The 27,086-nt window shown below is 38.6% G+C and overlaps 3 protein-coding genes across 3 annotated transcripts in view; 1 reads left to right on the top strand and 2 right to left on the bottom strand.

Annotated features, from left to right (window-relative positions):
• Positions 1–304: 304 nt before the first annotated feature.
• On the bottom strand, positions 305–4,842 carry kcnj15 (potassium inwardly rectifying channel subfamily J member 15). Its single transcript, XM_038271947.1, has 2 exons — positions 4,582–4,842; positions 305–1,628 (listed from the first exon to the last, which is right to left on the bottom strand). The coding sequence occupies exon 2, from the start codon at positions 1,558–1,560 to the stop codon at positions 565–567; it is 996 nt and encodes a 331-aa protein (XP_038127875.1). The 5' UTR covers positions 1,561–1,628; positions 4,582–4,842; the 3' UTR covers positions 305–564.
• A 3,985-nt stretch (positions 4,843–8,827) lies between these two features.
• vps26c (VPS26 endosomal protein sorting factor C) lies at positions 8,828–14,353 on the top strand. Its single transcript, XM_038271945.1, has 8 exons — positions 8,828–8,953; positions 10,849–10,992; positions 11,581–11,730; positions 13,009–13,089; positions 13,158–13,232; positions 13,341–13,491; positions 13,564–13,716; positions 13,810–14,353. The coding sequence occupies exons 1-8, from the start codon at positions 8,897–8,899 to the stop codon at positions 13,890–13,892; spliced, it is 894 nt and encodes a 297-aa protein (XP_038127873.1). The 5' UTR covers positions 8,828–8,896; the 3' UTR covers positions 13,893–14,353.
• A 1,979-nt stretch (positions 14,354–16,332) lies between these two features.
• ttc3 (tetratricopeptide repeat domain 3) overlaps positions 16,333–27,086 on the bottom strand; it is a 45,664-nt gene continuing 34,910 nt past the window's right edge. The window contains exons 33-46 of the mRNA XM_038271950.1: positions 25,060–25,618; positions 24,902–24,970; positions 23,208–23,354; positions 22,519–22,658; positions 22,288–22,356; positions 22,116–22,212; positions 21,883–21,986; positions 18,554–18,638; positions 18,287–18,382; positions 17,797–17,966; positions 17,588–17,702; positions 17,397–17,507; positions 16,701–16,793; positions 16,333–16,626 (exon numbers count right to left, since the gene is read on the bottom strand). Of these exons, the coding sequence (XP_038127878.1) occupies positions 16,516–16,626; positions 16,701–16,793; positions 17,397–17,507; positions 17,588–17,702; positions 17,797–17,966; positions 18,287–18,382; positions 18,554–18,638; positions 21,883–21,986; positions 22,116–22,212; positions 22,288–22,356; positions 22,519–22,658; positions 23,208–23,354; positions 24,902–24,970; positions 25,060–25,618 (1,966 nt within the window). The 3' untranslated portion in view covers positions 16,333–16,515. The remainder of the gene's footprint in view (positions 16,627–16,700; positions 16,794–17,396; positions 17,508–17,587; positions 17,703–17,796; positions 17,967–18,286; positions 18,383–18,553; positions 18,639–21,882; positions 21,987–22,115; positions 22,213–22,287; positions 22,357–22,518; positions 22,659–23,207; positions 23,355–24,901; positions 24,971–25,059; positions 25,619–27,086) is intronic.

The following is a 27,086-nucleotide window of genomic DNA, read 5'->3' as shown; positions in this document are numbered from 1 at the left end:
TTTGTTTTGTACCTGTAAACATACCGTTTTGCTCAAACCATGGGGTATCAAGTTTTGTTTTAATCTCAGACAAGCAAATTTATGTTTTGCAAAAAGATTATTTTATACTCTCTTCACTCTTCATACCAATCTGAAAACTTTTAGTCACTCTTTATTATGGCTCTATTCATTTGGGCAAGCTACTATGTTTGGGATATGACAGATTAGATGCCCTGATCGAAATAACTAACTTATCTCATAGTCGTAGAAATGATTCACGGATGTCATATTCTCCATTTTTTCTTTTACGCCTTTTATTAGGCTCCTTAAAACAATATTTTGGGTCCCATGGTTGGTTCCAATGTATACATGGTTAGCACAAAACATCCTGAGGTACCATGTGATTCCTAAAAAGGTGTGAAATTATAACATTTCCAGAGGTATAACATGGTAATCGGTGAAATGACCAGCGCCCAATACCTGGCACAACTTGTTAATGATGATAGACCCTGAGGTCAATTTCCTGTAAGATCACAGCGTTGTAAAACTATAGTTCTCACAATTTTCTCTCAGTCCCTTCATCGGTTATAGTTTTACTGTGTTGTTGCTTTGGAAGGAAGCATCACTGCTCATCTGCACTTGATCAAAAAACTTGAAATCGACAACATAGCGGCAGTTGGGAGAGCTAAAGAGCACCGGTTTGAACTCGTAGCCCCACAGGATCTCCTGAGGGACGTAAGAGGTGCGGCTCTGACATGTTGCCGCGGTCGACTCCATGGTGGCATTGAGTGTTATGAGCAGCTCAAAGTTGCGATGGCTCAGGGTTTCTGCAGTCAGTCCTGCCAGTGGGCTCTTCTCATCAATAACATGGTAGAAGGTGAGCGGGAGGATGAGAAAAGGACAGTCTCCACTGGAGTCCATGTAGAAATCGACAGAGCTCTGATGGATCTGTGTCTTCTCTCCTTCTTCGGTTACATTGGATTGAAACAGCTTTCCCGTTAGCTGGCACTGAATCAGCAGACTTTTCCTCATGTTAGCCACTCTCACCATCAGACACAGCTTGCCCTGGTGTCTGCAGATCACAGCCACTTGGCTAAACTTAATGGTTTCTGCTCGCTTCTTTGGTCGGGCAAGTTTGGCCAGAAAAGCACCAGTGACAAAGATCTCAGCAAGACCTGTGATGACAAGCTGAGCCACCAGCGTGAAGATAGCCAGAGGGCACTCTTCAGAGATGTATCGAAAACCATAACCTATAGTGGTCTGTGACTCCAGAGAGAACAGGAAGGCTCCAGTGAGAGTCTCCACATTCATCAGGCAGGGTGTGTGGGTTGAATTTTGCCCAACATCAAAGTCTCCATTCCCCATGCCGATTAAATAAAAGAAAACCCCAAAGATAAACCAGGTCATGATGAAGGTGGAGGCAAACAGAGTGACCTTGTAACGCCACTTCATGTCCACTACAGTAGTCCAGATATCATGCAAGTAGAGCTTCACCATTCTTTCAACATTGTCGAGCTGAACGTTGTTATGGCCGTCCTTGGACACGATCCTTCGCTGGACCTCTGACTTCCTGTTTACCATGATGCTTTGCTTCAACAAAAACTGGGCGTAACTGCAGAGGTTTTATAGGAGCATTCCAGATGAGATGGCTGGCAAAGGACACAAAAGGAGATAAGATTAATATTTTTGTTTGATTGTTTCACTGTAACTGCGGAAGTCTTTCATCATTAATCATTCCGGACGCTTATCATTTAGATTTTGCCTCCATAAATCCAGACCTCCTTCTGGTCTTTACTTAAAGTACGGGTTAATTATACATTTTCCTTTTTTTTTAACTATTGTTGTTTTCTGAAAATGGTTTTGAGTCTTTGCACATGGCGTTGCCTGACTATTGGGAAGACTTGACAAATATTGATAAAAACTCATAAATAGATCAATCAAGATAAAAATATTGATTAAAAACTTGAAGTAAAGGTCAGAAGTGAATCAGACAACATTAAATCAAATCATTTAACAAGTTTGTAGTGGTTGCATTGATGTAAATGTGAAATAAACGTACTTTTCACATTGAATAAACGTAAAATTAATTACACAATCCATCCATTTATGTTCTACAGATGTTTATTCCACACAGGGTCTCATAGAGGCTGTTGCCTCAGGTTTTGGACAAGAGGCTGAGTACACCTTAGACCGATGAAGGATCCATTGTGTGTACTCAGACCTAAATATGACTTAAAGAGACTAGTTTAACTAACATGCATACAGTATGAGGAAGGCAGAGTACCCACTGATGCACAAAAATAGGCAGAGGTCATTTAGAAAGGTGCTAGCTTGCAGCCAAAGTTGTGCCACCATGCAGCTCCACAGTTATGCAACAAGCAAAAAGTTTTTCATAAGAGTTGACTTGGAACACAGTGTATACACCTCTACTAAAATATTAACTGGCTTAATGAGGCTGTAACCTTGAATAGTTTTCCACTAAGGTCCACCATGTTAAAAATTAACAAATCATATTAGAATATTATTTGAGTTGCCGTGTTGGTGTGTTGTAAAAAGTCTTATTAAAGAAAGCTAAAGGTCGGTCAAAAAACTAAAAATAAAATGCCATGGTGTAACCGTCTCTGATGTGGGCCGGCTCCTGATAGTTCTGCTGCAGATTGAATCGTCCCAGAAGTCGCAGTCATCCGGTTATGCAGCCTGCTGCTATGTAGGACTGAGTGCTTACAAATATGGCAGCATTATTGTAATAAAAAATAAATATTTTAGACTTAATACATACACATACTTTTTTGTTTAAAAAAAAAACAATAGCTAAGAGGTTTTTCTTTTTTTTCTTAACATTCACAGTTTATGCTACAGGTTGAAGCAATCAGAGATGCAGTTTTATGTTGCAGAAAATCCACTACAGAAATTCAGTGCATTTCAAATGAACACTAACTGAATGGACAGGGGATTTGAAATTGCTCTGATGGTGAAATCCTCCATAAATATGCACTTTGTATAAATTTATAATAGCTAAAAGCTCTCAACAAATTTTGCTGTTTGCTAATACTATTTGTTTTTCTTTTTATGTTATCTGTTTTAACCATCCATAGTGATTATTCATAATTATAACTTTCGCTCTAGTATTGTTGCATAAACAAATCTATGTTTCAACCAATGCTAATCAGAACATTATTGATTTAAACAGAGTACAATGTTTTATAAACCTGAAAGTAATTTAACTTTGAATACATTTGTGTTTTCAGCCCTTTATATTAAAAATCACAGTTCTGTATCTACTTACTTTCATTTGAAAGATGAGTTTCTGTTCAGATCTGCTTTGATATGGCCACCACATTTCATGCAGGTAGGGGTCTGTTCTTCAACTGAACTGCTGTTTGGTTTAAGGTCCTTTTTTTTCTTTTAACCACTCTCAAACTTGCATTATGTCTTATGTGTTGTGGCTACCAAGAAAACCCCAGATCATCATCCCTCCACCACCGTGTTTGAAAGTTAAACCTGGACAACTTTCTTTGATTGTATGGCTGCCTGTACGGTAAAATCGTTACAACTGATCCAGAATGCAGCGACTCGTCTGGTCTTCAATCACCCCAAAAATTCTTACGTCACCCCTCTGTTCATTGAGCTTCACTGGTAACCCCTGGCTGCCCGCATCAAATCCAAGTCCCTGATGCTGGCTTCTAAAGTGCTTAAGGGTACGGCTCCCGTCTACTTTAACCCTCTTGCAAAGGCTTATGTCACTCCAGTCTTCAATGGATGGTCGTCCAGCAGTGCCTACACCTTGCTTAAGACAATCCAGACTGTCTTCATGTGTTGTTCCAATATGGTGGAATTACCTACCAAGTGCTGCAAGAACAGCAGCTTCCCTTCCATCTTTAGGAAACTCTTAAAGACCAACCTCCTCCATGAGCATCTCTTATCCTAGCTCTTACCCCTACCTCTATACCCCTCTAACTACTATTCCTGAACTTCCCTCTCTTTGCTGTCACCACTGATTCTGACTAGACATTTTACTCTAGAGAACTTACTGTCATATTGATGATAACTGTAAAATTTTGTCTACTTTGTGTGTCACTTTGGATAAAAGGGACTCCTAAATGCATAAACATAATCAAACGTAGTGAGCATATAAGAAAACACATAAATATGTTTTCGGCACTAACTTTAGATCTAAAGCTCAAGTGCCTTTCACAAATTATTGTAAAGATCAATCATTCATTTGCTTAAGCAAATCCGCCTCTAAATGAAACTAATCTTTCTAGATTTTTTTTCTTTCTACCAAATATTTTACATGAGACAAAATATATGTTCCAAAAAGCAAAATCAGAAGAAAGTGGAATGTGAAAAAAATGGTTTCCTGCACCATAAAAGAAAAAATACTTTATTTTCACTAAGTTGGTTTCACTAAACTGAATAATATTGTAGAAAGAGAGTTAAAATAGTCCTGTCCTGAGCTGGAACAAGGATACAAACATATACTATAGACATTTTCTTGATATTTAATTTGCAGAACAAACCTTCAACCCTGTAGTGAAACATTGCAGGACCCTTTGTTAATTAATAATCATTATTTTCTCTATGAGTCTGTATTGCTCTCACCTTAGTTGAGGAAAACGTCTCAAATGCTTTTCCTCACTTGTTTCATTGTCCCAATAAATCTGCAAGATGAAACTGTCCCAGAACTAGCAGTTCAGTGTCTTCTTTCTCCTTTTGTCCCAAGTAGTGAGCTCTGAACTTTGGTACAATAGTGTTCAGGGAAGAATTAAGTGTAAGACGCAGAGCTGGGCTGTAATCTGGGATCTAGATGGGGGCTGGCTTTCATTTCACCCCCGCCTCCTTCTCACCTGTCCACAGGTAGGAATGAGGAGGGCGACCGCTTGACATTTATTTTCCTTCTTTTATGGTTGTTGTTGCTTTATACACAAGCCCAGATTTACTGCTTTCAGGAGCTTTTTAAAGGACATGATGAACCGTCTTTGAACACGCTTGCTGTCATGACAAATGAAAGGCTGTCTGGCTGAACTGAGGTCAAACTACCAGACGGAAGAATGATGCATTATGTTAATGTGAAACATTTGGAAAACAGTCAATATTTCTGCTTAAATATGAGATTGAACAACATTTTGACACCTGATGTAGGGAAAATAATCCTGTTTTTAAAATAGCATAAAAGTAATTGTTCTTGGTAATTAGCTTATTCACAAAATGTTACACATATATTGGCTGTCGACTGTTACTTGTTCATAATTTATCATAACTGGAGCATGGAACAGTAAAAACAGATTGAAATAGTCAATTAATGTAAAAGTTTTTTATTTTCACCGCGGACAAACAGACTATTACTGTAGACATTACACACCTGAGAGCTGAGGGTACTTTTTATACTTTTGAGGTATTTTTTCTAACCTTTGCCAGGCTCTCTTTAATCAGTTACTTGCATTTATATTTATCTCCAAAACAGAACCAGGGCAGGCAAAATAAAAATGAAATTAAAATAATAATCTAATTATAAATCCAACTGTTGTATGAGGACTTCAGAGGTTAGTTAGGGAACATTGGAGAACAAACTGCATTGTGGAAAGCAAAGAACATGGCAGAGAGGTCAGAGAGGAAGTTGCAGAGACCTTTATAGTATCTAATCATCTCAGAAAGCTGTGTTCAATCAATTATCAGAAAATGAAAAGGGTATGGCCACATCTAACCTACAGAAACATGGCTGTCCAGCTTGCTTGAGAGGACACACTATGAAAATTTTAAATATAGATAAGTCATTTTTTTCCCTTAAAATTTGTGCTTTTTTGTTGAAGTAAGGGGGAAAGTTAGACACTTTGCAACTGGAGCAAGACAATTTACATTTAAAATGAGAAAAAAACTATTTCATTGTTTTATTTAAAGTGCATATTATCTAACTATCTTATTTTAAGAGTAAAAATACTAATTTTATTGTCTATTTACCTACTGAAATTAAATGTAAATACACTTAATTTAAGAACTGTCTTATTTCTAGATGTTTATTGCATTCAGGGAAAGCTTAATTGGTAAATGACTCTGGAGGAGCAGCAGAGAACCACAGCTCAGGTGGGAATTATGACTCAGGCATTACACAAACCTGGCCTTTATGAAGGCCAGAAGATAACCATTAGAAGGTCAGCCTTAACCAGGCTTAATTTGAGAATCCCTGCTGTCTGTCTGAGGTTTTAAAAGAAAAACGAGTAATAACTTCAAATTTCAGATTCTAGATCTATGAAACTGGTAGACTATGGTGGTATAAATTATTGACTCAGAGGGCTGATTATAAATATGTTATACATCTTTTACATTCTTGTTTTAGAAAAATGGTAACCTATGCAACATTGCTCTTTTAATTTAAAATGATGCACTGCATTATATATGTTGATGTAGAATATGTAAAGGACAAAATGTAAAAATGTTTAAAGGCTTTAAGAACTTCTACTAAAGCCAGGGTAAATTAAGACAAGCCAGGTAATAGCTTTAAACTTGCTGGAATGTTTTCTACCTAATGACCTGCAAGATTAGAGTTTCTTTTTTTCCTTTTGCCACACAGTGAATGATTACTGGAAATAACCAGCGGCAAGGTGGGGTGAGAGAGAGACTCCAGATAACACTAAATATCTATGGTCTAAACAAAGTCTTATGTGGGTTGAATGCGAACTGTGTGTGGGTGTGTGGGGTATTTCAATAACAGCCAGTTATTGAATAAACATTGAAAGATGGTTAAAGTGAGTGTTAAAGGATGAGCCCAAATAAAGCTAAAGAAACATAATGGAAGGGCTTCTGCAGAAGCAAAAAGTAGCTATATATAGGAAGTAGAGGTTTTCTGAAGAGTTACTCAAAAGTGTGTATAAAACACATTTGTAAGATGTATAAGCAGAGCGTTTGGCTGTGAATGTAAAAGTAGCTAAAGCAAAGTGTCAAAACAGTTCCTTTAATGAGTCATTAACATTGGATAACTCTCCTCAGATTTGTTATTAACCTCATGGTCCACATTCCTGAGAGCGTATGAGATCACTAGTTTACTGCCTGGTTTCTTCACCTCATTCTTTACTAAATTCAAAGAAACAAACACTGTTTGTTTGTATGCTTATTTAGCTGGTCTTACCTTCATCCTGATGTATTTTTATCTTCAGGATTTAATCACAACATGTTTTTGCATCATAACTGACAGGAGCTAAAAGAGTCACAAGATAACCTGATATTTGATAAGACAAATTAGCTGCCAACTTTGCATGAAATCATGAACAGGATGCATTTTTAAAGGTTTGCAAGAGGTAACAAAGGGTTAAAGTCATCTAAAATTAAGCAAGCTGAATTAGATTAAGTCTTGAGACATTTAACGGTAATTGAAATAAAAAGAAAATATTTAATCTACAATCATCTACAAAACTAAAGTCTTTATTCTTTATCTGAAGATTCTGTTTGAATGTCTTTTTATGCTTGCTTTTGTCTGCAAAGCTCATATAAATTTGTCATTGAAATCTGTTGATTATGACACTCACTATAATATGAAACAATTATAATAATAAAAATGATTAAATAGGTGAATAAGATTATAAGTATCAGATTAAAAGTAAATTAATTAAATTAAGATTTAGCTCAATAGTGCCCTCTGCTGCTTAGAGAGTTTATCACACAACACAAGTTGCTGTTATGGACTGGATATTTTTATGTAGTGTTTATTTTGATAACAATAAGACAGGTTTAAAAAAACTGCTTGAGCTTTTTAAAAATCCTTTTGTTGGTAAGTGTATCTGAATAATAAAAAAATATTAACATGATATTGGACTATACACAGAACTGCATTTATTAATATTTTTATATTTTTAATGATGGTCTAAATGAATGAAAGCAACAGCTTTAAAAAAAAAAGGGGAACAATTTGGACAATGTAGTCAGTTCTTGGATTTTTCCAAATATCCTAACTGAAAGTTATGTTATTATTATTATTATTATTATTATTATTATTATTATTATTATTATTATTATTATTATTATTATTATTATTATTATTTGACATTTTTCATGATTTCCATAAACAATATGATAAATATCCTTTCTTGCAGCCTTTTAAAGATTATAAGCTTTACAACAAGGAGAAATTGATTCATCATAGGGTCTCATCATTCCTGGATGATATATCTGCTTTCTCTTTTAGGTTGGAATGAAATTACAGCATACTTTAAAATTATACAGTTTATATATTAAGGTTAAAATATACTCATTAAAAACCTGCTTCAATAAGTTTGTGGAAAGAAAAGAGAATTTGACTTTGGCTCCGCTTTGCTCTGTGTGAAGACATTTTAACAACAAAAATAAATGTATATTCATGCATTTTTATATACATGGACTGTTCTTCCTGCTGCCCTCTGAAAAGAGGCTTCACAGCATCCAAACAGATCATTATCTCTTAAATGGCACCATTTATAAGATGGAAAAACATCTCACTGAATCATGTAGTGGGTGTAATACTTATCAATCACACATGTTTATTTACAGCAGTAAGTATAAATTTAAAAATAAATATTTAAGCTCAACTATGAGCTTTACTGAAGAGCTGACGTTTGAAGATAGCGCTGCAAAGTTGAATAATGAAGTTGGGAAAAGAAAAAAAATGGTCACAAGAGAAGAATTTAAGAAGTATGACATTAATATTAGAATCCACGAGATGGCAGTAACGTAACATGCACTGTATGCAAGCTGCGCTTAAAAACCAAAGAAGAAGAATCGCTCTTATTTTGAAAGACTCAACCGGATACTGATTTACTGCTCAAAACAATCTCATATTTTAGAGAAAAGGGAAATTTAATTTAAAGCCAATACCTTCGTCCTGAAGCATTAGGTTGATGTGTAGCATATAAAGGAATTTGGGTCAACAGCAGTCATTTTAAGCTCAGAAATGAGCGTCACTCTGGATATTAAACTAAAAAGAGCCAATAAAGTCTATCATGAGGGGGTAAGTGACTCAGTCAACTCCTGACAACAACCAACATGTCTGTGTTCAGCTAATTTGCGCTCTGGTGTTTTTATTTTCTACCTAAATGTAGGTAAAAAGCAGTGTAAGAAAACTTAGCTTATTGCTTTAGCAACAAGCTAACTCAGTCACATGACCACCAGCTACTCTGCGATCCGATGTTTGTTACCTTAACGAGACCAGAAACATCAGTTTATCTTATCAGTGTTCATCCAGGAAGACAGCTCTTTGTGTTATACGGTTTAATATATATATTGGTTAAAAGAGCTGCAGCTGATATGATTGTTGGTGTTTTTTGTTATCAAGACTGGTTATGGTCTTTTTAACCAAAATAAATGGACTGATCAGAGCCTGCACTAGATTATGCTAAACTAACACTATGCTGAAACATTTCAATTCAGTTTATTTATATAACAACAGTGAACTAAATCATACAGTCAATTGATTCGAAGTTTTCTGTCTAAGGAAAACCAGATGATTGCATCCACTCAATCCCTCACACTAAGCATGCTTGTAGCGACAGTGGAGAGGAAAAACTCCCTTTTAACAGGAAGAAACCTCCAGCAGAACCAGGCTCAGTGTGAGCGGCCATCTGCCGAGGCCGACTGGGGTTCAAGGAGACAGAAGTAGACGTACAGAAATAAGCAGAGATACAACAGGAAACTGTAAACCAGCTCCACAGGCAGCCCCGTCCAGTAGACACACAGCCAGGCAGATGAGCTCTGAGCAAGCTCCCATGTCAGAGGATGAAAGAGAGCACATCCAGCTAGTCACAGTCAGAGAAACAGGACTACACTGAAAAACACAGATTTTAATGCAGAAACGGCCTAAATCAAACCCAGGTTAATCTCTGAAGTGTCTCTACCATTGAATCGTGTTTGTTATACTGTTATTATCAATCCATCCATTTTCTGATACGCTTAATCCCATGTGGGGTCACAAGGGGTGCTGGTGCCTATCTCCAGCTGTCTACGGGCGAGAGGCGGGTTACACCCTGGACAGGTCGCCAGTCCATCGCAGGGCAACACAGAGCCAAACAACCATGCACGCACACACTCACACCTAAGGAGAATTTAGAGAAGCCAACTAACCTAACAGTCATGTTTTTGGACTGTGGGAGGAAGCCGGAGTACCCAGAGAGCACCCATGCTTGCTCAGGGAGAACATGCAAACTCCATGCAGAAAGAGCCCGGGCCACTGCGCCACTGAGCAGCCCACTGTTATTACTGTAGTTATTTTAAGCCCATCTGATGAGTTATAACGACCCCAAAACAAGAGGAAAAAATCTTCTTCACTGAACAAAACCCATCCAAACCCAGCCACTCTACTCAACTATAAGCTTTATTAAAAACGTAGATTTTTTTTATCATTTTGTATACACTAGTGTATACAAAAAAAAGAAAGATTGAGAGTGAAGCGTTCTGTTGGGAACATAAGGATCAATCTGATCTCTGATATAAGATGGGGTTATTTAGAGCTTTTTATGCGAGTAGGAGGATTTTATATTCTATCCTGGATTTGATAATTCAATCAACCATTAAATGTTTTTGTGACTGTTGGGATAGGGAGGTTTAGATGACATGTTTTCTTTAGACATTTTCTGATGTAAACATGCCTGCCTTATTTAAAGAAATGAGACTATGATGATGTTTTATACTTTCTGATTCAGGGTTCCCAGACCTCATTTTCAATCGAGCACACACAACAAATCTGCTTCAGTTACTTGATTTTTTTCAGGGATTTGTAGGGACATCAGGGTAGTTTTCTTGTAAGTTTTTTGGGGTTTCTTTTCTCTTGTTGGCCTTTTTTTCCCTCCAAACTGAATTAATGTGCAAGAGTCTGAACCTCTGTGGTTTTATCCGTCTGCTGTTTCCAAGGAAACGGTGGCTGGCGTCATCCTGCTGTCTTGCAAAGAGGCGATCCAGCACCACGGCATCTCTCTCAGCATGGAGGGCATCGTCAACCTGCAGCTCAGCTCCAAGAGTGTCGGCGTCTTCGAAGCCTTCTACAACTCCGTCAAGGTTGGCCGCTACTGACTGAAGGCTTACTGTGTACTGTGAGGATAAACACTATGAATCAATGCTTTCCCACTGTTGCTTTCATGACTTAGGAATGCTTTGTTTGTATATTTAATGGGAATACAATATTCAAAAACTTTATAAAATATTTCTTGGGGTCAAGCATTCAAGTTAGGCTTTTTAAAAGCAACTAGAAACCTCAGATGTGGTTCTAAAGCAGACTTTTTAAATGCAACCCCAGTTGATTAAATGAGGCTTTGACATCACATTTGTGCCGCCCACCAGTTAGCAAAACAGACAAGAGCTGGGGTAACGGTGCGCAGCAGAGAAACTGCAAGACGATTGTTTTTAAACACAGATAAAACTTTATTCAGGCCTCATTTAAACAAATCCTTTGGATCTGGGGTCTCAAGATTTTAAAATGCTGGAGGTTAGCAAGCTTGTAATGACCTGCATTCTGGTGGAAATAAAATGAGCTCAGAGCCAGATTTTAAGAGGATAAAAGAGGGAGTGTGGAGGCTAAAAGTTCAGCAAATAACTATTTCAAGGAGAGAGACAGAAATCACCATTTCTACTATTATGTGTTTGCAGCCCATCCAGCTAATTAGCAGCAACGTCGAGGTGGCCAAGGCAGGGAAAATCCCAGGAGGGAAGACGGAGATCCCCTTCGAGTTTCCCCTAAACACAAAAGGCAACAAAGTGCTGTATGAGACCTACCATGGCGTCTTTGTTAACATCCAGGTAAAGCTGAAAGGTGGCAGTGGCGGTTCTACACCAGATTTAATACGGACCGTGTGTTTTCATGGGGGTACAGAAAAAGAATTAAACGAAAAACAGGGCAAAGGTTCATAATTTAACGAAGAACCACTCTGCAATGTATGGAGTCAAATTTCCACGTAGTTTAGTTTAATTAAAATTTATGTTATTCCATTTTAAAATTTGTATTTTTGGTTTGAAAGTATTATAGATTAAAAATTAATTTTACTTGATCTAAAATGAAAAATGGCTCGCCATGAAAAAAAAACAACCAAAATAATTAGTTTCTAAATTAATATCCACTTTACAATTTTAGGTCAATATGTATTCATAATTCAGCAAATATTACATATTTTTTACTTATTTAAAATGAAAATGAACAGTTTTAATCGAATCAGAATTAGAACAGAATAAAAACGGAGAAATTTAGCTGTTGAAATTTGATTATTTGAAATTACATTTGGCAGTTTTACGACTGATATCTTAATTTTTAAATAACATTTAAAAGGACCAGTTCTACAGGTGCTCTTGCCCTGTATTGGCCCCCTTGTCTAGAATGGTCCATGCTTTGTGGTTCTGCTAAAAGGAGTAAATTAGGAATCAGAAATAGATCAGATCAGTTCTCCAGGTTTTGGACTATTTTCCAGATGCTTTTGTCAGCTAAGCCAATTAAACTCTAGCAATGATTTAGAAATGAAAAGAAAGGAGAGGTGTCTGGCTGCAGAGCTGCACTGTGAGGTCTCCTGCACTGTTTATTCAAAGACTTTCAAAGTAAAAGCTAGCTTCCTTTCACAAACAAGTGTTAAGCTGGAAACGAGTGTACACGCACAATTTTACTCCCCACCAAACTCCTATCTAGAGTAATAGATATGTGCTACATAGAAATAAGTCTCTGTATTTGGATCGTTGGATGGGAAAGGGCATTTGGTCTATAAGACATTTTCTAAACCACAATAGAGGTTGGCTGCCATATGAGGATTTTTGCTTACTGTATTTAAACTGCTCCTCTGCTCAGTTTAACACTGTCATAAACTCTATTATGAGAGCAAACATGTGCTGCGTGCTATTCCTGAAGGCTTTGAATACAACTTCTGGAATAACCTTCCGGTACTGACAGTGCAGGATACCCCATTTTGCAGGTCTGCAACGAAAGGTCCTGACGGTGCAGGTCTGCAGCCAGACTCTCTTTAAACATATTATCTACCTGAAAGTGTGACAATGTAAGATTCTGGAGTGCTGCATCTCTGCATGTTTCCTATTCAGTACACCCTCCGCTGTGACCTGAAGCGCCCCCTGCTGGCCAAAGACCTGAGTAGGAACTGTGAGTTCATCGTTCACTGTCAGGTAGGTCAGCACATCATCTGCTGCTTCTGTTCATTTAAATGTTTATTTACCTTTACTTTTCTTATCAGCCGCAGAAGGCCAAAGTTGTCCCAACCCCGGTGAAGTTCACCATAACCCCCGATACTTTGCAGAACATCCGCGAGGTGAGGGCATCCCCCACCCCCCACAGTCCTTAGAAATGTGGAAATATTTACGTTGGATGAAAACTGCTGCAAATCACAAGTGGATTTTTATTTATTTTTTCTCCTTAGAGGAGTCTGCTGCCAAAGTTTCTGATCAGAGGACATTTAGACGCCACCAGCTGTGTGATCAGCCAGCCCCTGACTGGAGAGGTGGTGGTGGAGAAGTCAGAGGTCCCCGTCAAGAGCATTGAACTGCAGCTAGTTCGAGTGGAAACCTGCGGTGAGTGTCCCTCCTTTCGTAGCCGCTCTGATCCCAGTAGCCCAGCTGCAGGTTAACAGTTTGTGCGTTCAGGCTGTGCTGAGGGATACGCCCGAGACGCCACCGAGATCCAAAACATCCAGATAGCAGAAGGAGACGTCTGCCACGGCCTCCCAATCCCCATCTACATGGTCTTCCCCAGACTGTTCACCTGTCCCACCCTGGAGACCACCAACTTCAAAGTTGGTCAGTGAAACCTGTCAGAGGACTCGGCCCTCTTTGATAGTACGAGTCATAAGCACTGGAAAAATAACCTGATACATTTCTTCCCCCCCTCAGAATTTGAAATCAACATAGTCATTGTCCTTCATGATGATCACCTTATCACAGAGAACTTCCCTCTGAAGCTCTGCAGAGTCTGAACCACTCTGCAGCTTCCGGTGACGACGTTTGGATCCTCAGAGGATCAAATCAGCTCCTGGGAGGAATGAAGTCAATCCTCCAAAAACTGGAAGGCATCGGTGGAATGATAGAATGTATTTAACGATCAGTTCTAATCTGACTGAATGCCTGTATGTAAAATTATTAAGATAAAGTAATGTAAACCAGAAACGGAGCCAGAGCTGTACACTGTATAAAGTGATTCCCAATATTAACATGGATATATTTCTACACGAAATGAATCTCATGTCATTACATGTTTTTCCTTAATTTTGTGCAGCAGTTCTATTAAGAATCTGATCCTGCAGGTTTATGGATCATCTTGAATGATGCTGGTTCTGATTCTAAAAGCAGAATCAGCCTCTTGGATTCAAAGGAGTTTGGAAGGTTACCATTTGTGGGAATTTTTTTGTAACTTTCAATTAAATTAAATCCAAACTAGTTTGTTTTTTTTTGTTTTTTTGTTCCTCCATTCAAATACCAAAATATGTTGGTCCAGAGCCATGTTTTTACACATACATCTGAAAATCCTTAGATTCAAACAAATAGGCATATTTCAGAGAACCATGGGACATGGGGATGGTGTCTCTGTGTTTAACCTGAAGAGAATGCCAAAAACCTTCCAGAAACAAAAGCAGGATTTCAACATGCAGTAAATTGTCAAAATAGGTACATATAGAGCACTACAGTACAACAGTATTAGGCCCAGGCTAGAGAATTATTTGTAAAATTATGAGAATTAAGTCAGAAAATTATGAGAATAAAGTGAAATTATGAGATTAAAGTTAAGAGAATAGTCAAAATTATGAGACTAAAGTTAATGAGAATAAAGTCAAAATAATTTCCGCTTTTGCCAACATTGGATTTCAAGATTTTCAGAGGTCACAAATATTTAAACCATGAGTGGAAGAGCCTAATGGTTACAAAAGGTTTAAACTGGCATCGTTGAATATATCCATCCATCATCTAACACGCTTGTCCCGAGTGGGCTCACGCCAATCTCCAGCAGTCAATGGGCGAGAGACACCCTGGACAGGTTCACACATACTCTCACACCTAAGGAGAATTTAGACAAGTCAATTAACCACACAGTCATGTTTTTGGACTGTGGGAGGAAGCCAGAGTACCCGGAGAGAACCCACGCATGCTCAGGGAGAACATGCAAACTCCATGCAGAAAGAGCCCAGACCGGGAATCGAACCTTCTTGCTGCAAGGCAGTAGTGCTACCCACTGCACCACTGAGCAGCCATTGATTGGGTTTACACCTGTACATTAAGGTGGAAAAAAATGTTAACAGCTTCATAAATTAGGATGCACAAAGAAAAATCTAATTACAGAGAATGGTGCGAAACAGTAGTAATGGTCTGTTCATCAGTAAGCAATAGATACTGTTACAACTGAAACCAGTGGCCTGCTCAGATTCTGATCATTACATTGTTTAATCTAACCAAACTTTTTTTAACCAACTAGATTGATTGGTTTTACACACAATCTATTCGTAGAATCCATCCAAACTATCAAACTGACCTCATCTCTCCTACAAACTCCCACATCTCGATGTGAAAAAGAGGCTGTTTAAATGCCTGTCGAAGTTCGTGGGCAAGCTGAACCACTTCCTGAAGCGGTCACTTGGTATGGCGTGGTAGCGAGGCTTCGTACATCATTGATTTTGGCCCCTCCTCTAAATGAGGCAAACCTCAAAAGGCGCTTTGCGGAAATGCCCCCTCCACTACTCGACATGCCCCAAAGCCTTGGCTCATCTCATCACATCACTACAAAACAGAAATATTCAGTGTGCGGCTGTTCTCTGGATACAAATGCCTTGTTCATGATAGAGGTCAAGAGAATGGCCAGGTTGGTAGAAAGGAAACAATAACTCAACCACTCGCTACAACCAAGGTATTCAGAAGAGCATCTCTGAATTTAAAACATAAAACCTTGAGGATGGGCTACTGCAGCAGAAACTTCTAGATATTACCCTGCTCCAAGCAATCTGATGATTGTAGAGAACCTGTAAACCAAGGATGTCAAACTGCTTCCAGAAAGGGCCGTGTGGTTGCAGGTTTTCTTTCCAAAACAATGGGCCACCAGACTCCAGTCATCTCATCAAGTGAGTCCAGTCTTAACATGATGACTTGATGAGATGAATGGAGTCTGGTGTGCCATCGCTTGGTTGCAAAGAAAGCCTGCAGCCACACGGCCCTTTCTGGAAGCAGTTTGACACCTGTGCTCTAAACCAAGGATGGGATTCAGCCATGTGATTCCGTTGTGCTGGATCATAGGTACTGTCCCTGAGGGGCTAGAGTTGTTCATTTCTGCTGTATAAGATCCTCTACAAAGTTCCCAGTCTGATCTCTTCTGGAATTTCAGGTTTGTAGGAGAAAAATATTTTAGAGCTGGACACATGAACACACAAAAGATGAGCTCCAACACAAAGGTGTTTATTTCCTCAGGTTAGCAAACAATCCTTAAAAGCAGGAAACAACAAGCAATCAAACAAACTAAAACACATAACAAATTTGGAGTTTAAAGAACTTAATTTAAAAATAAGAATAAAAGCAGAAATGATGGCGGTGAAGAGTGGGGGTAGAGGGACTGAGACATCAGGGAGCTTTGCGTCTCCTGCTGGACAGAACGGGGAACTCGTCAGGTATCAGTGCGTGGTTCCTGCAGGTGGGACAGGTGTTCTTCTCCTTCAGCCATGACCTGATGCACTGAAAGCAAACAGAACCAGACCTTAGAACCAGAAAGCTCTGCGGCGTAGATGTGTCTTCAGAGCGGCTCTCACCTCATCGTGGAACGTGTGTCTGCACTCCAGCACGCACGAGTCCTCCTGACTCATGTCTTCGTGGCAGATGATGCACGGGTCCTCCATGTTGAGCTGCAATCAAAGCTCAAAGTCAGACAGTTCTCACCCTGGAAGGCCATCAATGAATCCATAGAACACCCGATTAAGAATATTAGTTGGCTGAAGCAGGAGCATTGGTTTTAAGAGAAGAAAATAAGTAATAAATTAGACAAAGTTATTTACCAGATGTTAATTCTGGCTTTAAAAGCTTTTCAGGTAATTGTTTTTGTGGTAAATTTCCTTATAATCATGCCTATTTTAAATTCTATTAAGGTCTGATAGCAAATAAATGTTTTTAAAATTCCCCACTGTTGTTATCCAGCTTTAATACTGAATCGAGATATTTTGAGGCCTATGGCAGGAATTATGCTATGTCCCATCTGTGCTGTTGGAATGTCGGCTGCAGACCCAAATATTTTGGAATGATTCATTCCTGAAACACTTCATATACGATTCCATCCAAAGCAGAACCGCTTCCACTGCTCTGATGATGGTAAATCTTTTAGAGAAGGAAAATTCTTGAATTTATATAAAATAAAACGGAGTCCTGAATGAAATCAGACACTTTGGATCAGGAAGTGTTTTATGAGTTAGGAGAACTTAATGGATCAATTTAATCGACTGTCCTGGACTTACAGCGCTGGGGTTTTTGACTGCTTTGGCTCCGACCGACTGCCACGCTGTATGCTGGGTTAGGGCTGGACTGGATCGACCCATGATGTTGGTTCTGACAGATTTCAGTGTTTCCTGAAAAAAAAAAAAAAAAAAGTCTGCTTAGGTCTGCTTTTGATCAACTCCATTCTCTTAATTTAAAGAATTTTATCTACCTGATGATCGAGGATGATTTGTGTCACTCCGCTGACGACCTCCTGTAACGACACGCTGTTCAGGTTCCCGCCCCTAGACGAACGAAACTCCTGAATGAACCTCATCAGTTCAGACCTGAAGAAAAACAGGAAATCGAATCCATCCTTTAGACCAACAGGATCCTGCTGCTCTGTTTAAAACACAGCCGTTTGCATGACCAGCTCTTTACCTTGAAGAGTCTGGGAAAATGGCAGTCAAGTTCTCCATGGCTTTCTCAAACACAGGTCTGTGCAGCTTGTAAGGAGAAGTGGCCGACGCTTCGGCTGCAGAGCGAGGAGAAGCACTGCGGGCGGTCTGAGCTGACATCAGAGGGTGAAACTCTTTGGCTGTTGCAGAGAGCTGCAACAGCCAAACAGAAAAAGAGAAACACCTAAGGTCTCTGCATTCTAGCAAATCATCTTAGAGATGCACAGATCAGGCTTTCAGTTAGAAAAGAATTGACCCTGATTAGTTAGAAATCTTAACGTGGTTTTAGTTTAAGGACCTGATGGCTCAAGTTCTGCACTTGAAAAGTGTGCATGAGTACTCTGGATGAAAAGAAATAAATGTTCTAGTAACAGACTTGTTTTTTTTTGAGAAAAAAAAGCCTGTTCTAAAGTGATAAAGCCTGTTCTAAAGTTCTAAAGCCTGTTCTAAAGTGAAGTCTAGACTGGTCTTACTGGTAATGTTACAGCCTGAGGTTTGTCTTTGGCCAGAGGCGGCTGACTGGCCGCTCTGTCTTTATTCAGCTCATCCTGCTGCTCCTGGAATCGTTGCTGTGGACAGAAATAGAACAGTTTCAGTCATGTTACTATAAAAATATTAAAATGAATGCTTGCATATTTTTCTCCATTTGATTCAGTCACACATTTTCAATTGAGATGCAAAGAATGTTAAATATTTCAAGTTTATTTTTTGTTCACAGTAAAGGTTAAACCCAATGGCACCTGAGCAGTGGAGATGTTCTTCTCCACTTCTTCCATCTTTGCTTTGCAGCTGTCCCTCATCATTTCCAGCTCCTGGCTCGAGTTTCTGGGGGAAAAAAAGAAAGAAAACTTCTTATTACCTTTTTGGTTTGGCAGGAAACAAAAATAGCAGAGATAATCAAATACATTTTTTATGGAGTTCCACATCTTTTGACCAGCCTTTCACTGCCAACAAAGGCAACAGAAAACAGGTGCCAAAATGACCACAGATGGCGCTGTTGTTAAGTTTTGACTCTTCCTAAAGTATAATACAGTTTTCACTTGATTCTAGAGATGTCCCGATCCAGGTTTTTACATTTCCGATCCGATACCGATATTGTTTTTGGACTTCCGATCCGATACCGATACTGGCCGATACCAGCCTATCCGAGCATGTATTTAAGTATTTAAGTTTAAGTTAAAGTATTTAGCCTTAGTTGTAAGACTCATGTTGAAAAGGGTTTTAGTACTCTTGATAACATCTAGCCAGCTGAATTAGGTGAGATTGAATAAAACACAATGATTGGTAACAACAAACTTACCTGTTTATTAAGAGATAAACACAAACTGGAAAAAAATTATGAATAGCAATCTGAAATTGCACAGTGAACAGTAAAACCGTAAACAGTTAAAGGTGCAAGTATTACTGTAAGTTTTATAAAAAATGCAAAACAGACAAGAGTGGAAAATATTCTATTAACTTAGAATCAGGACTCTACTCTTAAAAAAAGACACTGCTTAAAAAAAATCAGTGCAAATAATAGTTACACAAAAATGCCTTATACTCCCCAATGTCCTCCACACCTAGTCTCCATCTACACATCGTGCAGGATAAAATAATCCCACACGGCTGACATTTTCCCCGCTATCTTCCAATTCACCTGTTTTAATGGTTAGGCCGGGAGACAGACCCAAAAAGACCTGTGGGTGTTTTGAAGGTGTTCTTGAAAATACGGACCGGATTCGGGGAACACTGGCGCCAAATAGTGGAATGGATTGTTTCAATCGGCGAAACTGGAAAATACGGACCGGATTTTTTTTTAAAAACTGTATCGGCAGTCTGGATCGGCATTTTTGCATGCTTTGCCGATACGCATTTTTTTGCCAATATCGGCGTCCGATCCGATACGTGGATCGGATCGGGACAAGCCTACTTGATTCCACAGGAATCTGGATTCAACGTCCCAATTTTATTCATGACGAATCAAACCAAGATCCAGCAACTATAAGGTAAAGGAACACTTCGAATAATAAACTTAGTTTGCAATATAAAGTTAAAATTCTCACACAAAATAGGCACATTTTTTAAAATCGCATTTAATTCAAAATTCTGCTAACAGTATACACAGAATTCTTAATTTTAATAAGTTTTAATAGCATGACAGTGCTATTAAATGTGCATTGAAGGGATTTTAACATTTAAAACAAGTGCTTTTCTCAAGACCCTATTCTTTAAAGACATTCTAGAACTGCATTATCCATAAATTAAAATGCTAAAGCTTTCGCTTTAGGTCAATTGTGCTGAACAAGCTAGCATTGTAACCAGAAGTACTTAAATCTCTCATACTGTGAGCTGCAGGTGATTGGCTGCTCTGTGGAGTCTTGTTAGTTCAGTATGAATCCTCTTTCCTGGCCAATAGTATATTCCCACCGAGCAGCGCAGTGAGACACAGCGCACACGGTTGTAAAGTTTTGCTTCGAGCGACTCGAGTATAGAGGCCAGTTTAGTTGCAGAATATAAGGTCTATGGTTGGAGTGTAGACTGAATAAGTCATGCTTTCTACCTTTAAGTTTGAACACTCACTTTTGCACACTGACTGCTGTCTAAGGTCCTTCCCACACATAAAAATGACACAACATAGGCGAAGTTATTTTAAATTAAAACCACAGCTGGGCAGTCATTAAAAAGAAATTAGATCACGTTTATTATGTGCTTAATACTATATAATGGCCTTAACTTTTGCTGATTCATTTAATACCTACTAGAACCCTGTGGAGGCACGGAATAATAAACCTTTTAACCCTTCGAATACACCTCCCCTCTCAGCTTCCGTTAATCTTTGTAATCATTGTTTAAATTCTTCACTAACAAAAGGGACCCATCACTTTGCTGGATTTGGATCTCCTGGAAATGCCTCTATATAAAGCCAGTTTGAGCTAGTCTCCTTGTCTCAGCTGTCGATTGTAATTAAAACTGCGTCCGATAAATTGTCGAATTGTCGTCCGATAAAATGTGGTCCTGAATCCGATACGAATCTGATCTTTTCAAATGAGACCTGTGTCTGAACAGCCAGGTCAGATTAATCCGACCTGAATGTCATTAATACCTGATCACTATTGACTATAAGGTCACTATTCTGCATCTTGCTACGCAGAAGCGGCAAGAAAAACAACAACCATGGCAGATGACGATGCGGAGAGCAGTATTTATGTTTAACCATATTTAAAAGATTGTTTTTATGGTTGGAAAAGACCGCTAGATGCGCGCCGGCACTACCATCCATGTTTATTTCCGGAAAAAAAAAAAAGAACATGCTAGCCTGTGACGTTATTGCGTCCTCTATTGCGCATGCGGGACACTTCCGTTGCATGAATGCAGTTCACACAGGAGATCACATACAAGTCGCATATATGTAAATATGAACGGCAATGGAAAAAAAAAATTGGAATTGAGCATCAAGGCCTGCAGTGTGAACGTAGCCAAAGACGTCTTCTTCACAACTGGTCCATGTAGTCTTTCCTACCTAATAAACACTTGTTTTCTGGCTCGACGCGTCCCAGCTGCCCTCAAACATGCCGTGCTACACCTAACTTATTAGAATCAGAGAACCAGCATTTGCCGTTTTTGGACCCAATATGTGCCAAAGGTTTGGATAATTTTAAATCACTCTTTAATGCTCATTATATTAATTTACATTTTAATAAGGTCTGAGTCTGTAAACTACCCATCCTATTTTTTCTTATCCCAAATGTACTGAATGCACATTTGAATTTATTAAAACTGTACAGCACTATGGTGCAGTTACCAGCTTTTTAAAAAGTGCTACATCTATAATTGACATTGAATAATGATCTATGACTCTAATGACCTAATATTTAGATTGAGGAACTTCAGGCTTCTTAACATTATCACTATTGAGCTTCTGATGCAACAAATGCAAAGAAAAACGCATGCAGCTTTTCTCCATGTTAACATAGCTAGATTTTCCCCTGCTGCAGGGAGATTCTGTTAGCACAGCTTAAAGCCCTTTGAGGCCTAAAGCTGCTGTCTGTCAGCCTCCCACCCTGACCTGTGATCTCCCCCTTCTCACCTGTGCGCTGCCTCGTCCAGTTTGTTCAGCAGAGCTTTGGCGTCTGCCAGCTCTCTGTAGAGGCCGTATAAACCCTGATCCCTGCTGCTTTCAATTACCGACAGCTGGACAGAACCAAAAAAGCAGATATATGATTAGTTAAACATGTAGATGGGTCAATGTTCCAACCCTATTCTGCACCTTCTTTAAATTACCCCCTCCCCACTGGAAGGAGTTAGGTCTTGTCAGGTTACCTTAGCAATGTGGGACCTTCTGGTAGAAGAAGCTAGCAAAGCCTTGCAGCGCTTTATCTCATCCTCCAAACTCATCTTCTCAGCTGCTGACTGATTGCTGAGGGAAGCAAAGGCAATCAGTGAGAAATTCAGCCAAGATTTCAAGAAACCCTGGGTTTCTGCTGCCGCTCACCTCAGCTCCAAGAAGTCATTGAGTTTGGCTTCATAGCTGCTCCTCTTCTCTCTGATGTTCCTGGAGAGGCTGCATGTGGATGAAAATGTCAAACAGTCAAACTGAAACAACAGCAATAAACACCAAGCAGAAACAAAGCTTAAAGGCTACTACATTCAATTTAACTTGACTTTAATAAGTCTGGGCGATATCTAAGAGCTTCAGAGGTTGACATTTTGGAACCCTGCTTACCTGCCCTGTTCCTCCACCAGCTGCTCCAGCTCCATCTTCAGGGACTTCAGCTCCTCCTGGTTGGCCTTCTTCTCCTTCTGGTCCTTCTTCACCTCCTCCTCCAGCTTTTGTTGAAACATTACCAGCTCCTTATTGGTCACCTAAAACCAAAACAAAACTTAATTCACTCAGAAACGGCCAAAATCTTGCAGTTACAGTGTGAATGCTTCAGACCAACCTGTATTGCAAAAAAACAACAACAATCCACTGGACTTTGTTTCCAAGCTTAAAGATGTTTCACCTCCCATCAAGGAAGCTTTTTCCAATTCAAAATGTCAGAATCAGCGTTGAGCTCGAAGCCTTATGTTTGAAGGTGCCCAGGCCAATAATTGCCCCTAATGACCCCCCTTTCTGAGGTATAGACCTGTATTGGGCATTGCAGGCTAACAAAGAACCCAAACCACTGCCCATTACTAAGGGGCGAACCCGTTTTTGTTCAATTTGAATGTTTTCCAAGCCAAAACAAGTTTCTGGTCCACTCAAAGCCTCAAACTCAACGCTAATTCTGACATTTTGTATTGAAAAAGCTTCCTGGATGGGAAGAGAAATGTCTCCAAACTTGGAAACAAAGTCCAGTGTTTTTTTTTTTTTTTTTTTTTACTTTTTTTGGAATGACTGACCTGGATGACAGAGAATCTTCACTGACCTACCTGTATATTTAGAGTGTTGTCATTTATTAGTTTTTCCAATAAAATGATTTCTCTATTGTTGCTTGGATCAGGTTTTTCACAGTTTTCAGTTATCTTTATTTGCTCCTCCAGCTCCTTGTTCTTCTTCTCCTGCTTGATGATATCACCCTGAAAACAAAAAAAAAAGGTAAATGAAGCTCAAAGAGAAGTTTTTTTTTTTTTTTTTTTATACCACAACATCCTGTGCCAAGCTAACCTTTCTACAAATCAAGATCCTACATCACATCCACTGCTCCAAACCATTACTGGCTGAAATCCTAACACAGATGCAAGCCGCAACAGGTGTCAAAACACTCCTGCAGATTTAACACACATGTTTCAGTCATGTCCATCCCTAGCATTATATGGGTCTAAACTCTTTAAAACCTTGTCAGAAGCATTGAACCCATATTTGGCACCACAGATAGAAGAAATGCAACATTAAGGAAAAGCTATAAAAACATAATTCCTTTAAGAGGCACTGCTTCTACATAGAAGAATATTATTGCACTGAAAAACAATAAATCCACCAAAAGTGTCTTTGTGGTTTAGCAATATAATCCATACAATTAGAGAAAATTAAATATACTCTCAGGGGGTCCAGGGACAAATTCTTCTCCATCTGGAATGCCATGTTGAGGCACTTAGGTAAACTTAAAACGGTTCCCACTTAATGCAGTCATCTTGCTTTATGTTATTATGATTGAATCCATGGGAACATTGTCTTGTGTAGTGCACAGCCACAATGCTTGTGAGCCGAGGTATGTGTGTGTGTCTCTCTCTCTATATATATATATATATATATATATATATATATATATATATATATATATATATAAAAATGTTAGTCTAGGCAACAGGACGTGAAGTTTTTTTACATGACGTTTCGCCTCATCCAAGAGGCTTCTTCACCAGGAAACCAGGTTAATAGGTTTTTTCAAGTTTGTTAAAATATGAGTATTTTGTCTCTTGTATTTGAAATGATATAATATAGTACTGATTCTGAATAAAAAGAATATAAAACAAAAAAGAGAAGCTGCTTTTTTAAAAACTAAATATCCATTCAGGATAATACTGTCCATCACTATGGAAAAGTTAACTTTTTCACCAATTTAACAGCATCTCTCCGGATACCTTGAAAAAATGATGGTGACCTCAGACACATGAGACTGTGCCTTGCAAAAGGATTTATGCTCAACATTTTTTTCCACATTTAGTTAATTAAAACCTCCAATTTCTTTAAGCCAGGATCTCCACATATAGTTCATTATTGAAAGGTGCAAAGAAGTAGAAGTCGTCATTATATAAAGACAATTACATGATTAGGAAGCATTTTAAAAAAAATATAATTTCTACAGAAGAAAGCTTTCCTATTCCATGGTTTGTCTAAAGTACTAGAACAGAACAAAAAACAAAAACAGTGAAGCTTGAGGCTCTAAGAAGACAAAGGATGGAGAGAGATGGAAATACGAGTGATAAAAAGCTACAGGGGTATTACTATATGCATAGAGTGGAGATTTTCTGAGGACGTTGATGTAGAAAATATATCAAAGACACAAAAACACCGCCAGCTGCTGCATTGAAGTGGGATTATAAACTGGGAATATTCATAAGACATTATTTTAGTGAGACATGCTGTATTTCAGCCATTATTGCTTCCATCCACCTTTACTCACCTGGCATTTCTCAAAATGCTCATAAAGCTCTGTGTTCACCACCACACTTCTACACGCTTCCGGACACGTCTATCAGATCCAAAACAAAAAGATCAAAAATGAAATGCATTCGACACATTTATTAGGGATTCATTTAAAGCCTGAACGTTGGCATTTACCTGCACTGAAGCATGTTTACTGGAGCAATTTTCATCCGGGGACAAAATATTTCTCTGTGAAGCTGAATTCGTTTCGGGGTTTTCATAAATTTCATCCAGAACATCCAGATGAGGCTCTGTGAAACCATTGGTTAAAAAGTGAGGGGATGGGTCAAAGTCTGAGACAGGCCAGGGGGACACGGAGGAGCTATATGAATACGGGTTTGGGAGAACTAAATGTGATGCTTGGGGTATGGGGGAATAACCCTTTGAAAAGTCTGTAAAATCACTAGCTGTATACAAGTCAGGTGATAAAGAGTCACAGTGAGAATCAACTATTTCGTCCAGGTCGTCCAGGCTGGGGCCGTGTCTGGCCTGCTGCATGGAGACGGCGTGTTTGGCCAGACCGATGCACCTTCCCAGCTTAATGAAGCGGAGGGACTCCAACAGGAAGAACTCCAGGCCGCCCGCATCATCAATCCTCTTTCTGACATCGTAGGGGAAGTTTGCATAACCGCCCACAAGCAAGTGGTCATCGACCGCCAGGGGGCCGTGCTCCTCCAGGATCTGAGCAAAGTAGCTGCAGAAGAATTGGAACAGCTGAGATTAAAACGCAGATTAAAAAGCTGAAGGTTTCAGAACACATATTTATTAATTTAAATCACTGGAGATACATCAGGGTTCCTACAGCATAAAGCAAGTTAAATTCAAGACTTTTTAAGACTTTTTAATGCCACTTGAAATAAAAATTTAAGACCAAATTCACAAGAAACACAAGAAAAACCTGCTTGTGACAACTTAACCCAAAGGTTTATTTTAACATAAACCACTGCACTAATGTTTCAAATTTTGAAAAACTTTTCATACAGGAAGAAAGCTAAAAATACACAAATGACAGATATATTTTAACAATTATTTAACTGAATTCACAAACTTTTTTTAGCAGGGAACAAAACAAATCAGTTTTAAAGCCACAACATAACCAGTGCTAAGTCTTTTTTGCAGCTATTTTTCTTTGCATCGTTTTCTTAGTATGTTTGATTTGGTTAAAAAAGTGGAGGCGTTGCAGAGACAAGGGTGGAACAAAACTGAGAAATACCGGCTGTTTCTCAGTAACTCGATTTTGAAGCTTTGTGTTTCGCGCTTCGCATGTGACTCCACTGCCTTAATTCCCATTGTTCCGAGCTTGAATGACTTCTTGCACAAAATCCACTGTGTCTCATGTATGTTCCCTGGTTTTAGATATGGAGAAAAATCTTGGCTGGAGCCAATTTTGGTTACATTTACACTTGCTCATATTTTCCAGACAAAAAGTTAATGATGTATCTTCCAAATGTCCCGCCCGCAACAACGCTTTTATTGGTTCCGCTATCGGGACTGAACCAATAATGGTGAGCCATTATTTTTTTTTTTTATAAAAACAAAAATGTCAATTTTTCATGTTTTATTTATATTACAAAAATAAATATAAAATTATCCTATTTATGATGTTTTAAAAATCAAGACCTACAAAAGACTGATTTAAGACATTTTAATACCAATTAAGGCCTTAGTTTTATTTTTTAAGACTTTTAAAGGACCCGCAGGAACCCTGTATATTTATATGCAGCTCAACTTTTGGTCTTTAATGTTATAAAACCGGAGCATATTGTGGACAGGAGATCTGGCAGAAGTAAAGGCATTCTTTAACCATACAGATGATCTAAACAAGGTTAAATGACCACATTTCAGTTCAAGTGGAAAATATCCCAAAGAAAACTAAACAGCATCTTGTGTATAGTCATTTAAAGTAATTCTTTCTGTTGTGAGTCGTTAAGTGGCACGGCCGAGGGAAGTGGGTGCAACCCCCTAGTGGCGGGAGATTAAAAAAAAATAAATAAAAAAAAAAGTATTAAAAATACTTTGCACAATTTATACATTTCTAAATAGATATTTTGGGAAATTATTTTGACTTCTATAGTACTATTCTGTGTGGAGTTTTGGATTTTAATTTAATTATTTTGAGCACTAATCAACACAAGCTCATGGAAGTTACGTTGTCATGGCAA

This window comes from Cyprinodon tularosa, unplaced genomic scaffold, assembly GCF_016077235.1.
Source record: "Cyprinodon tularosa strain WSP-4 unplaced genomic scaffold, ASM1607723v1 ctg812, whole genome shotgun sequence".
Taxonomy (NCBI): domain Eukaryota; kingdom Metazoa; phylum Chordata; class Actinopteri; order Cyprinodontiformes; family Cyprinodontidae; genus Cyprinodon; species Cyprinodon tularosa.
The sequence above is the reverse complement of the archived record's forward strand: the minus strand, read 5'-3'. Positions and strand labels throughout refer to the sequence as shown.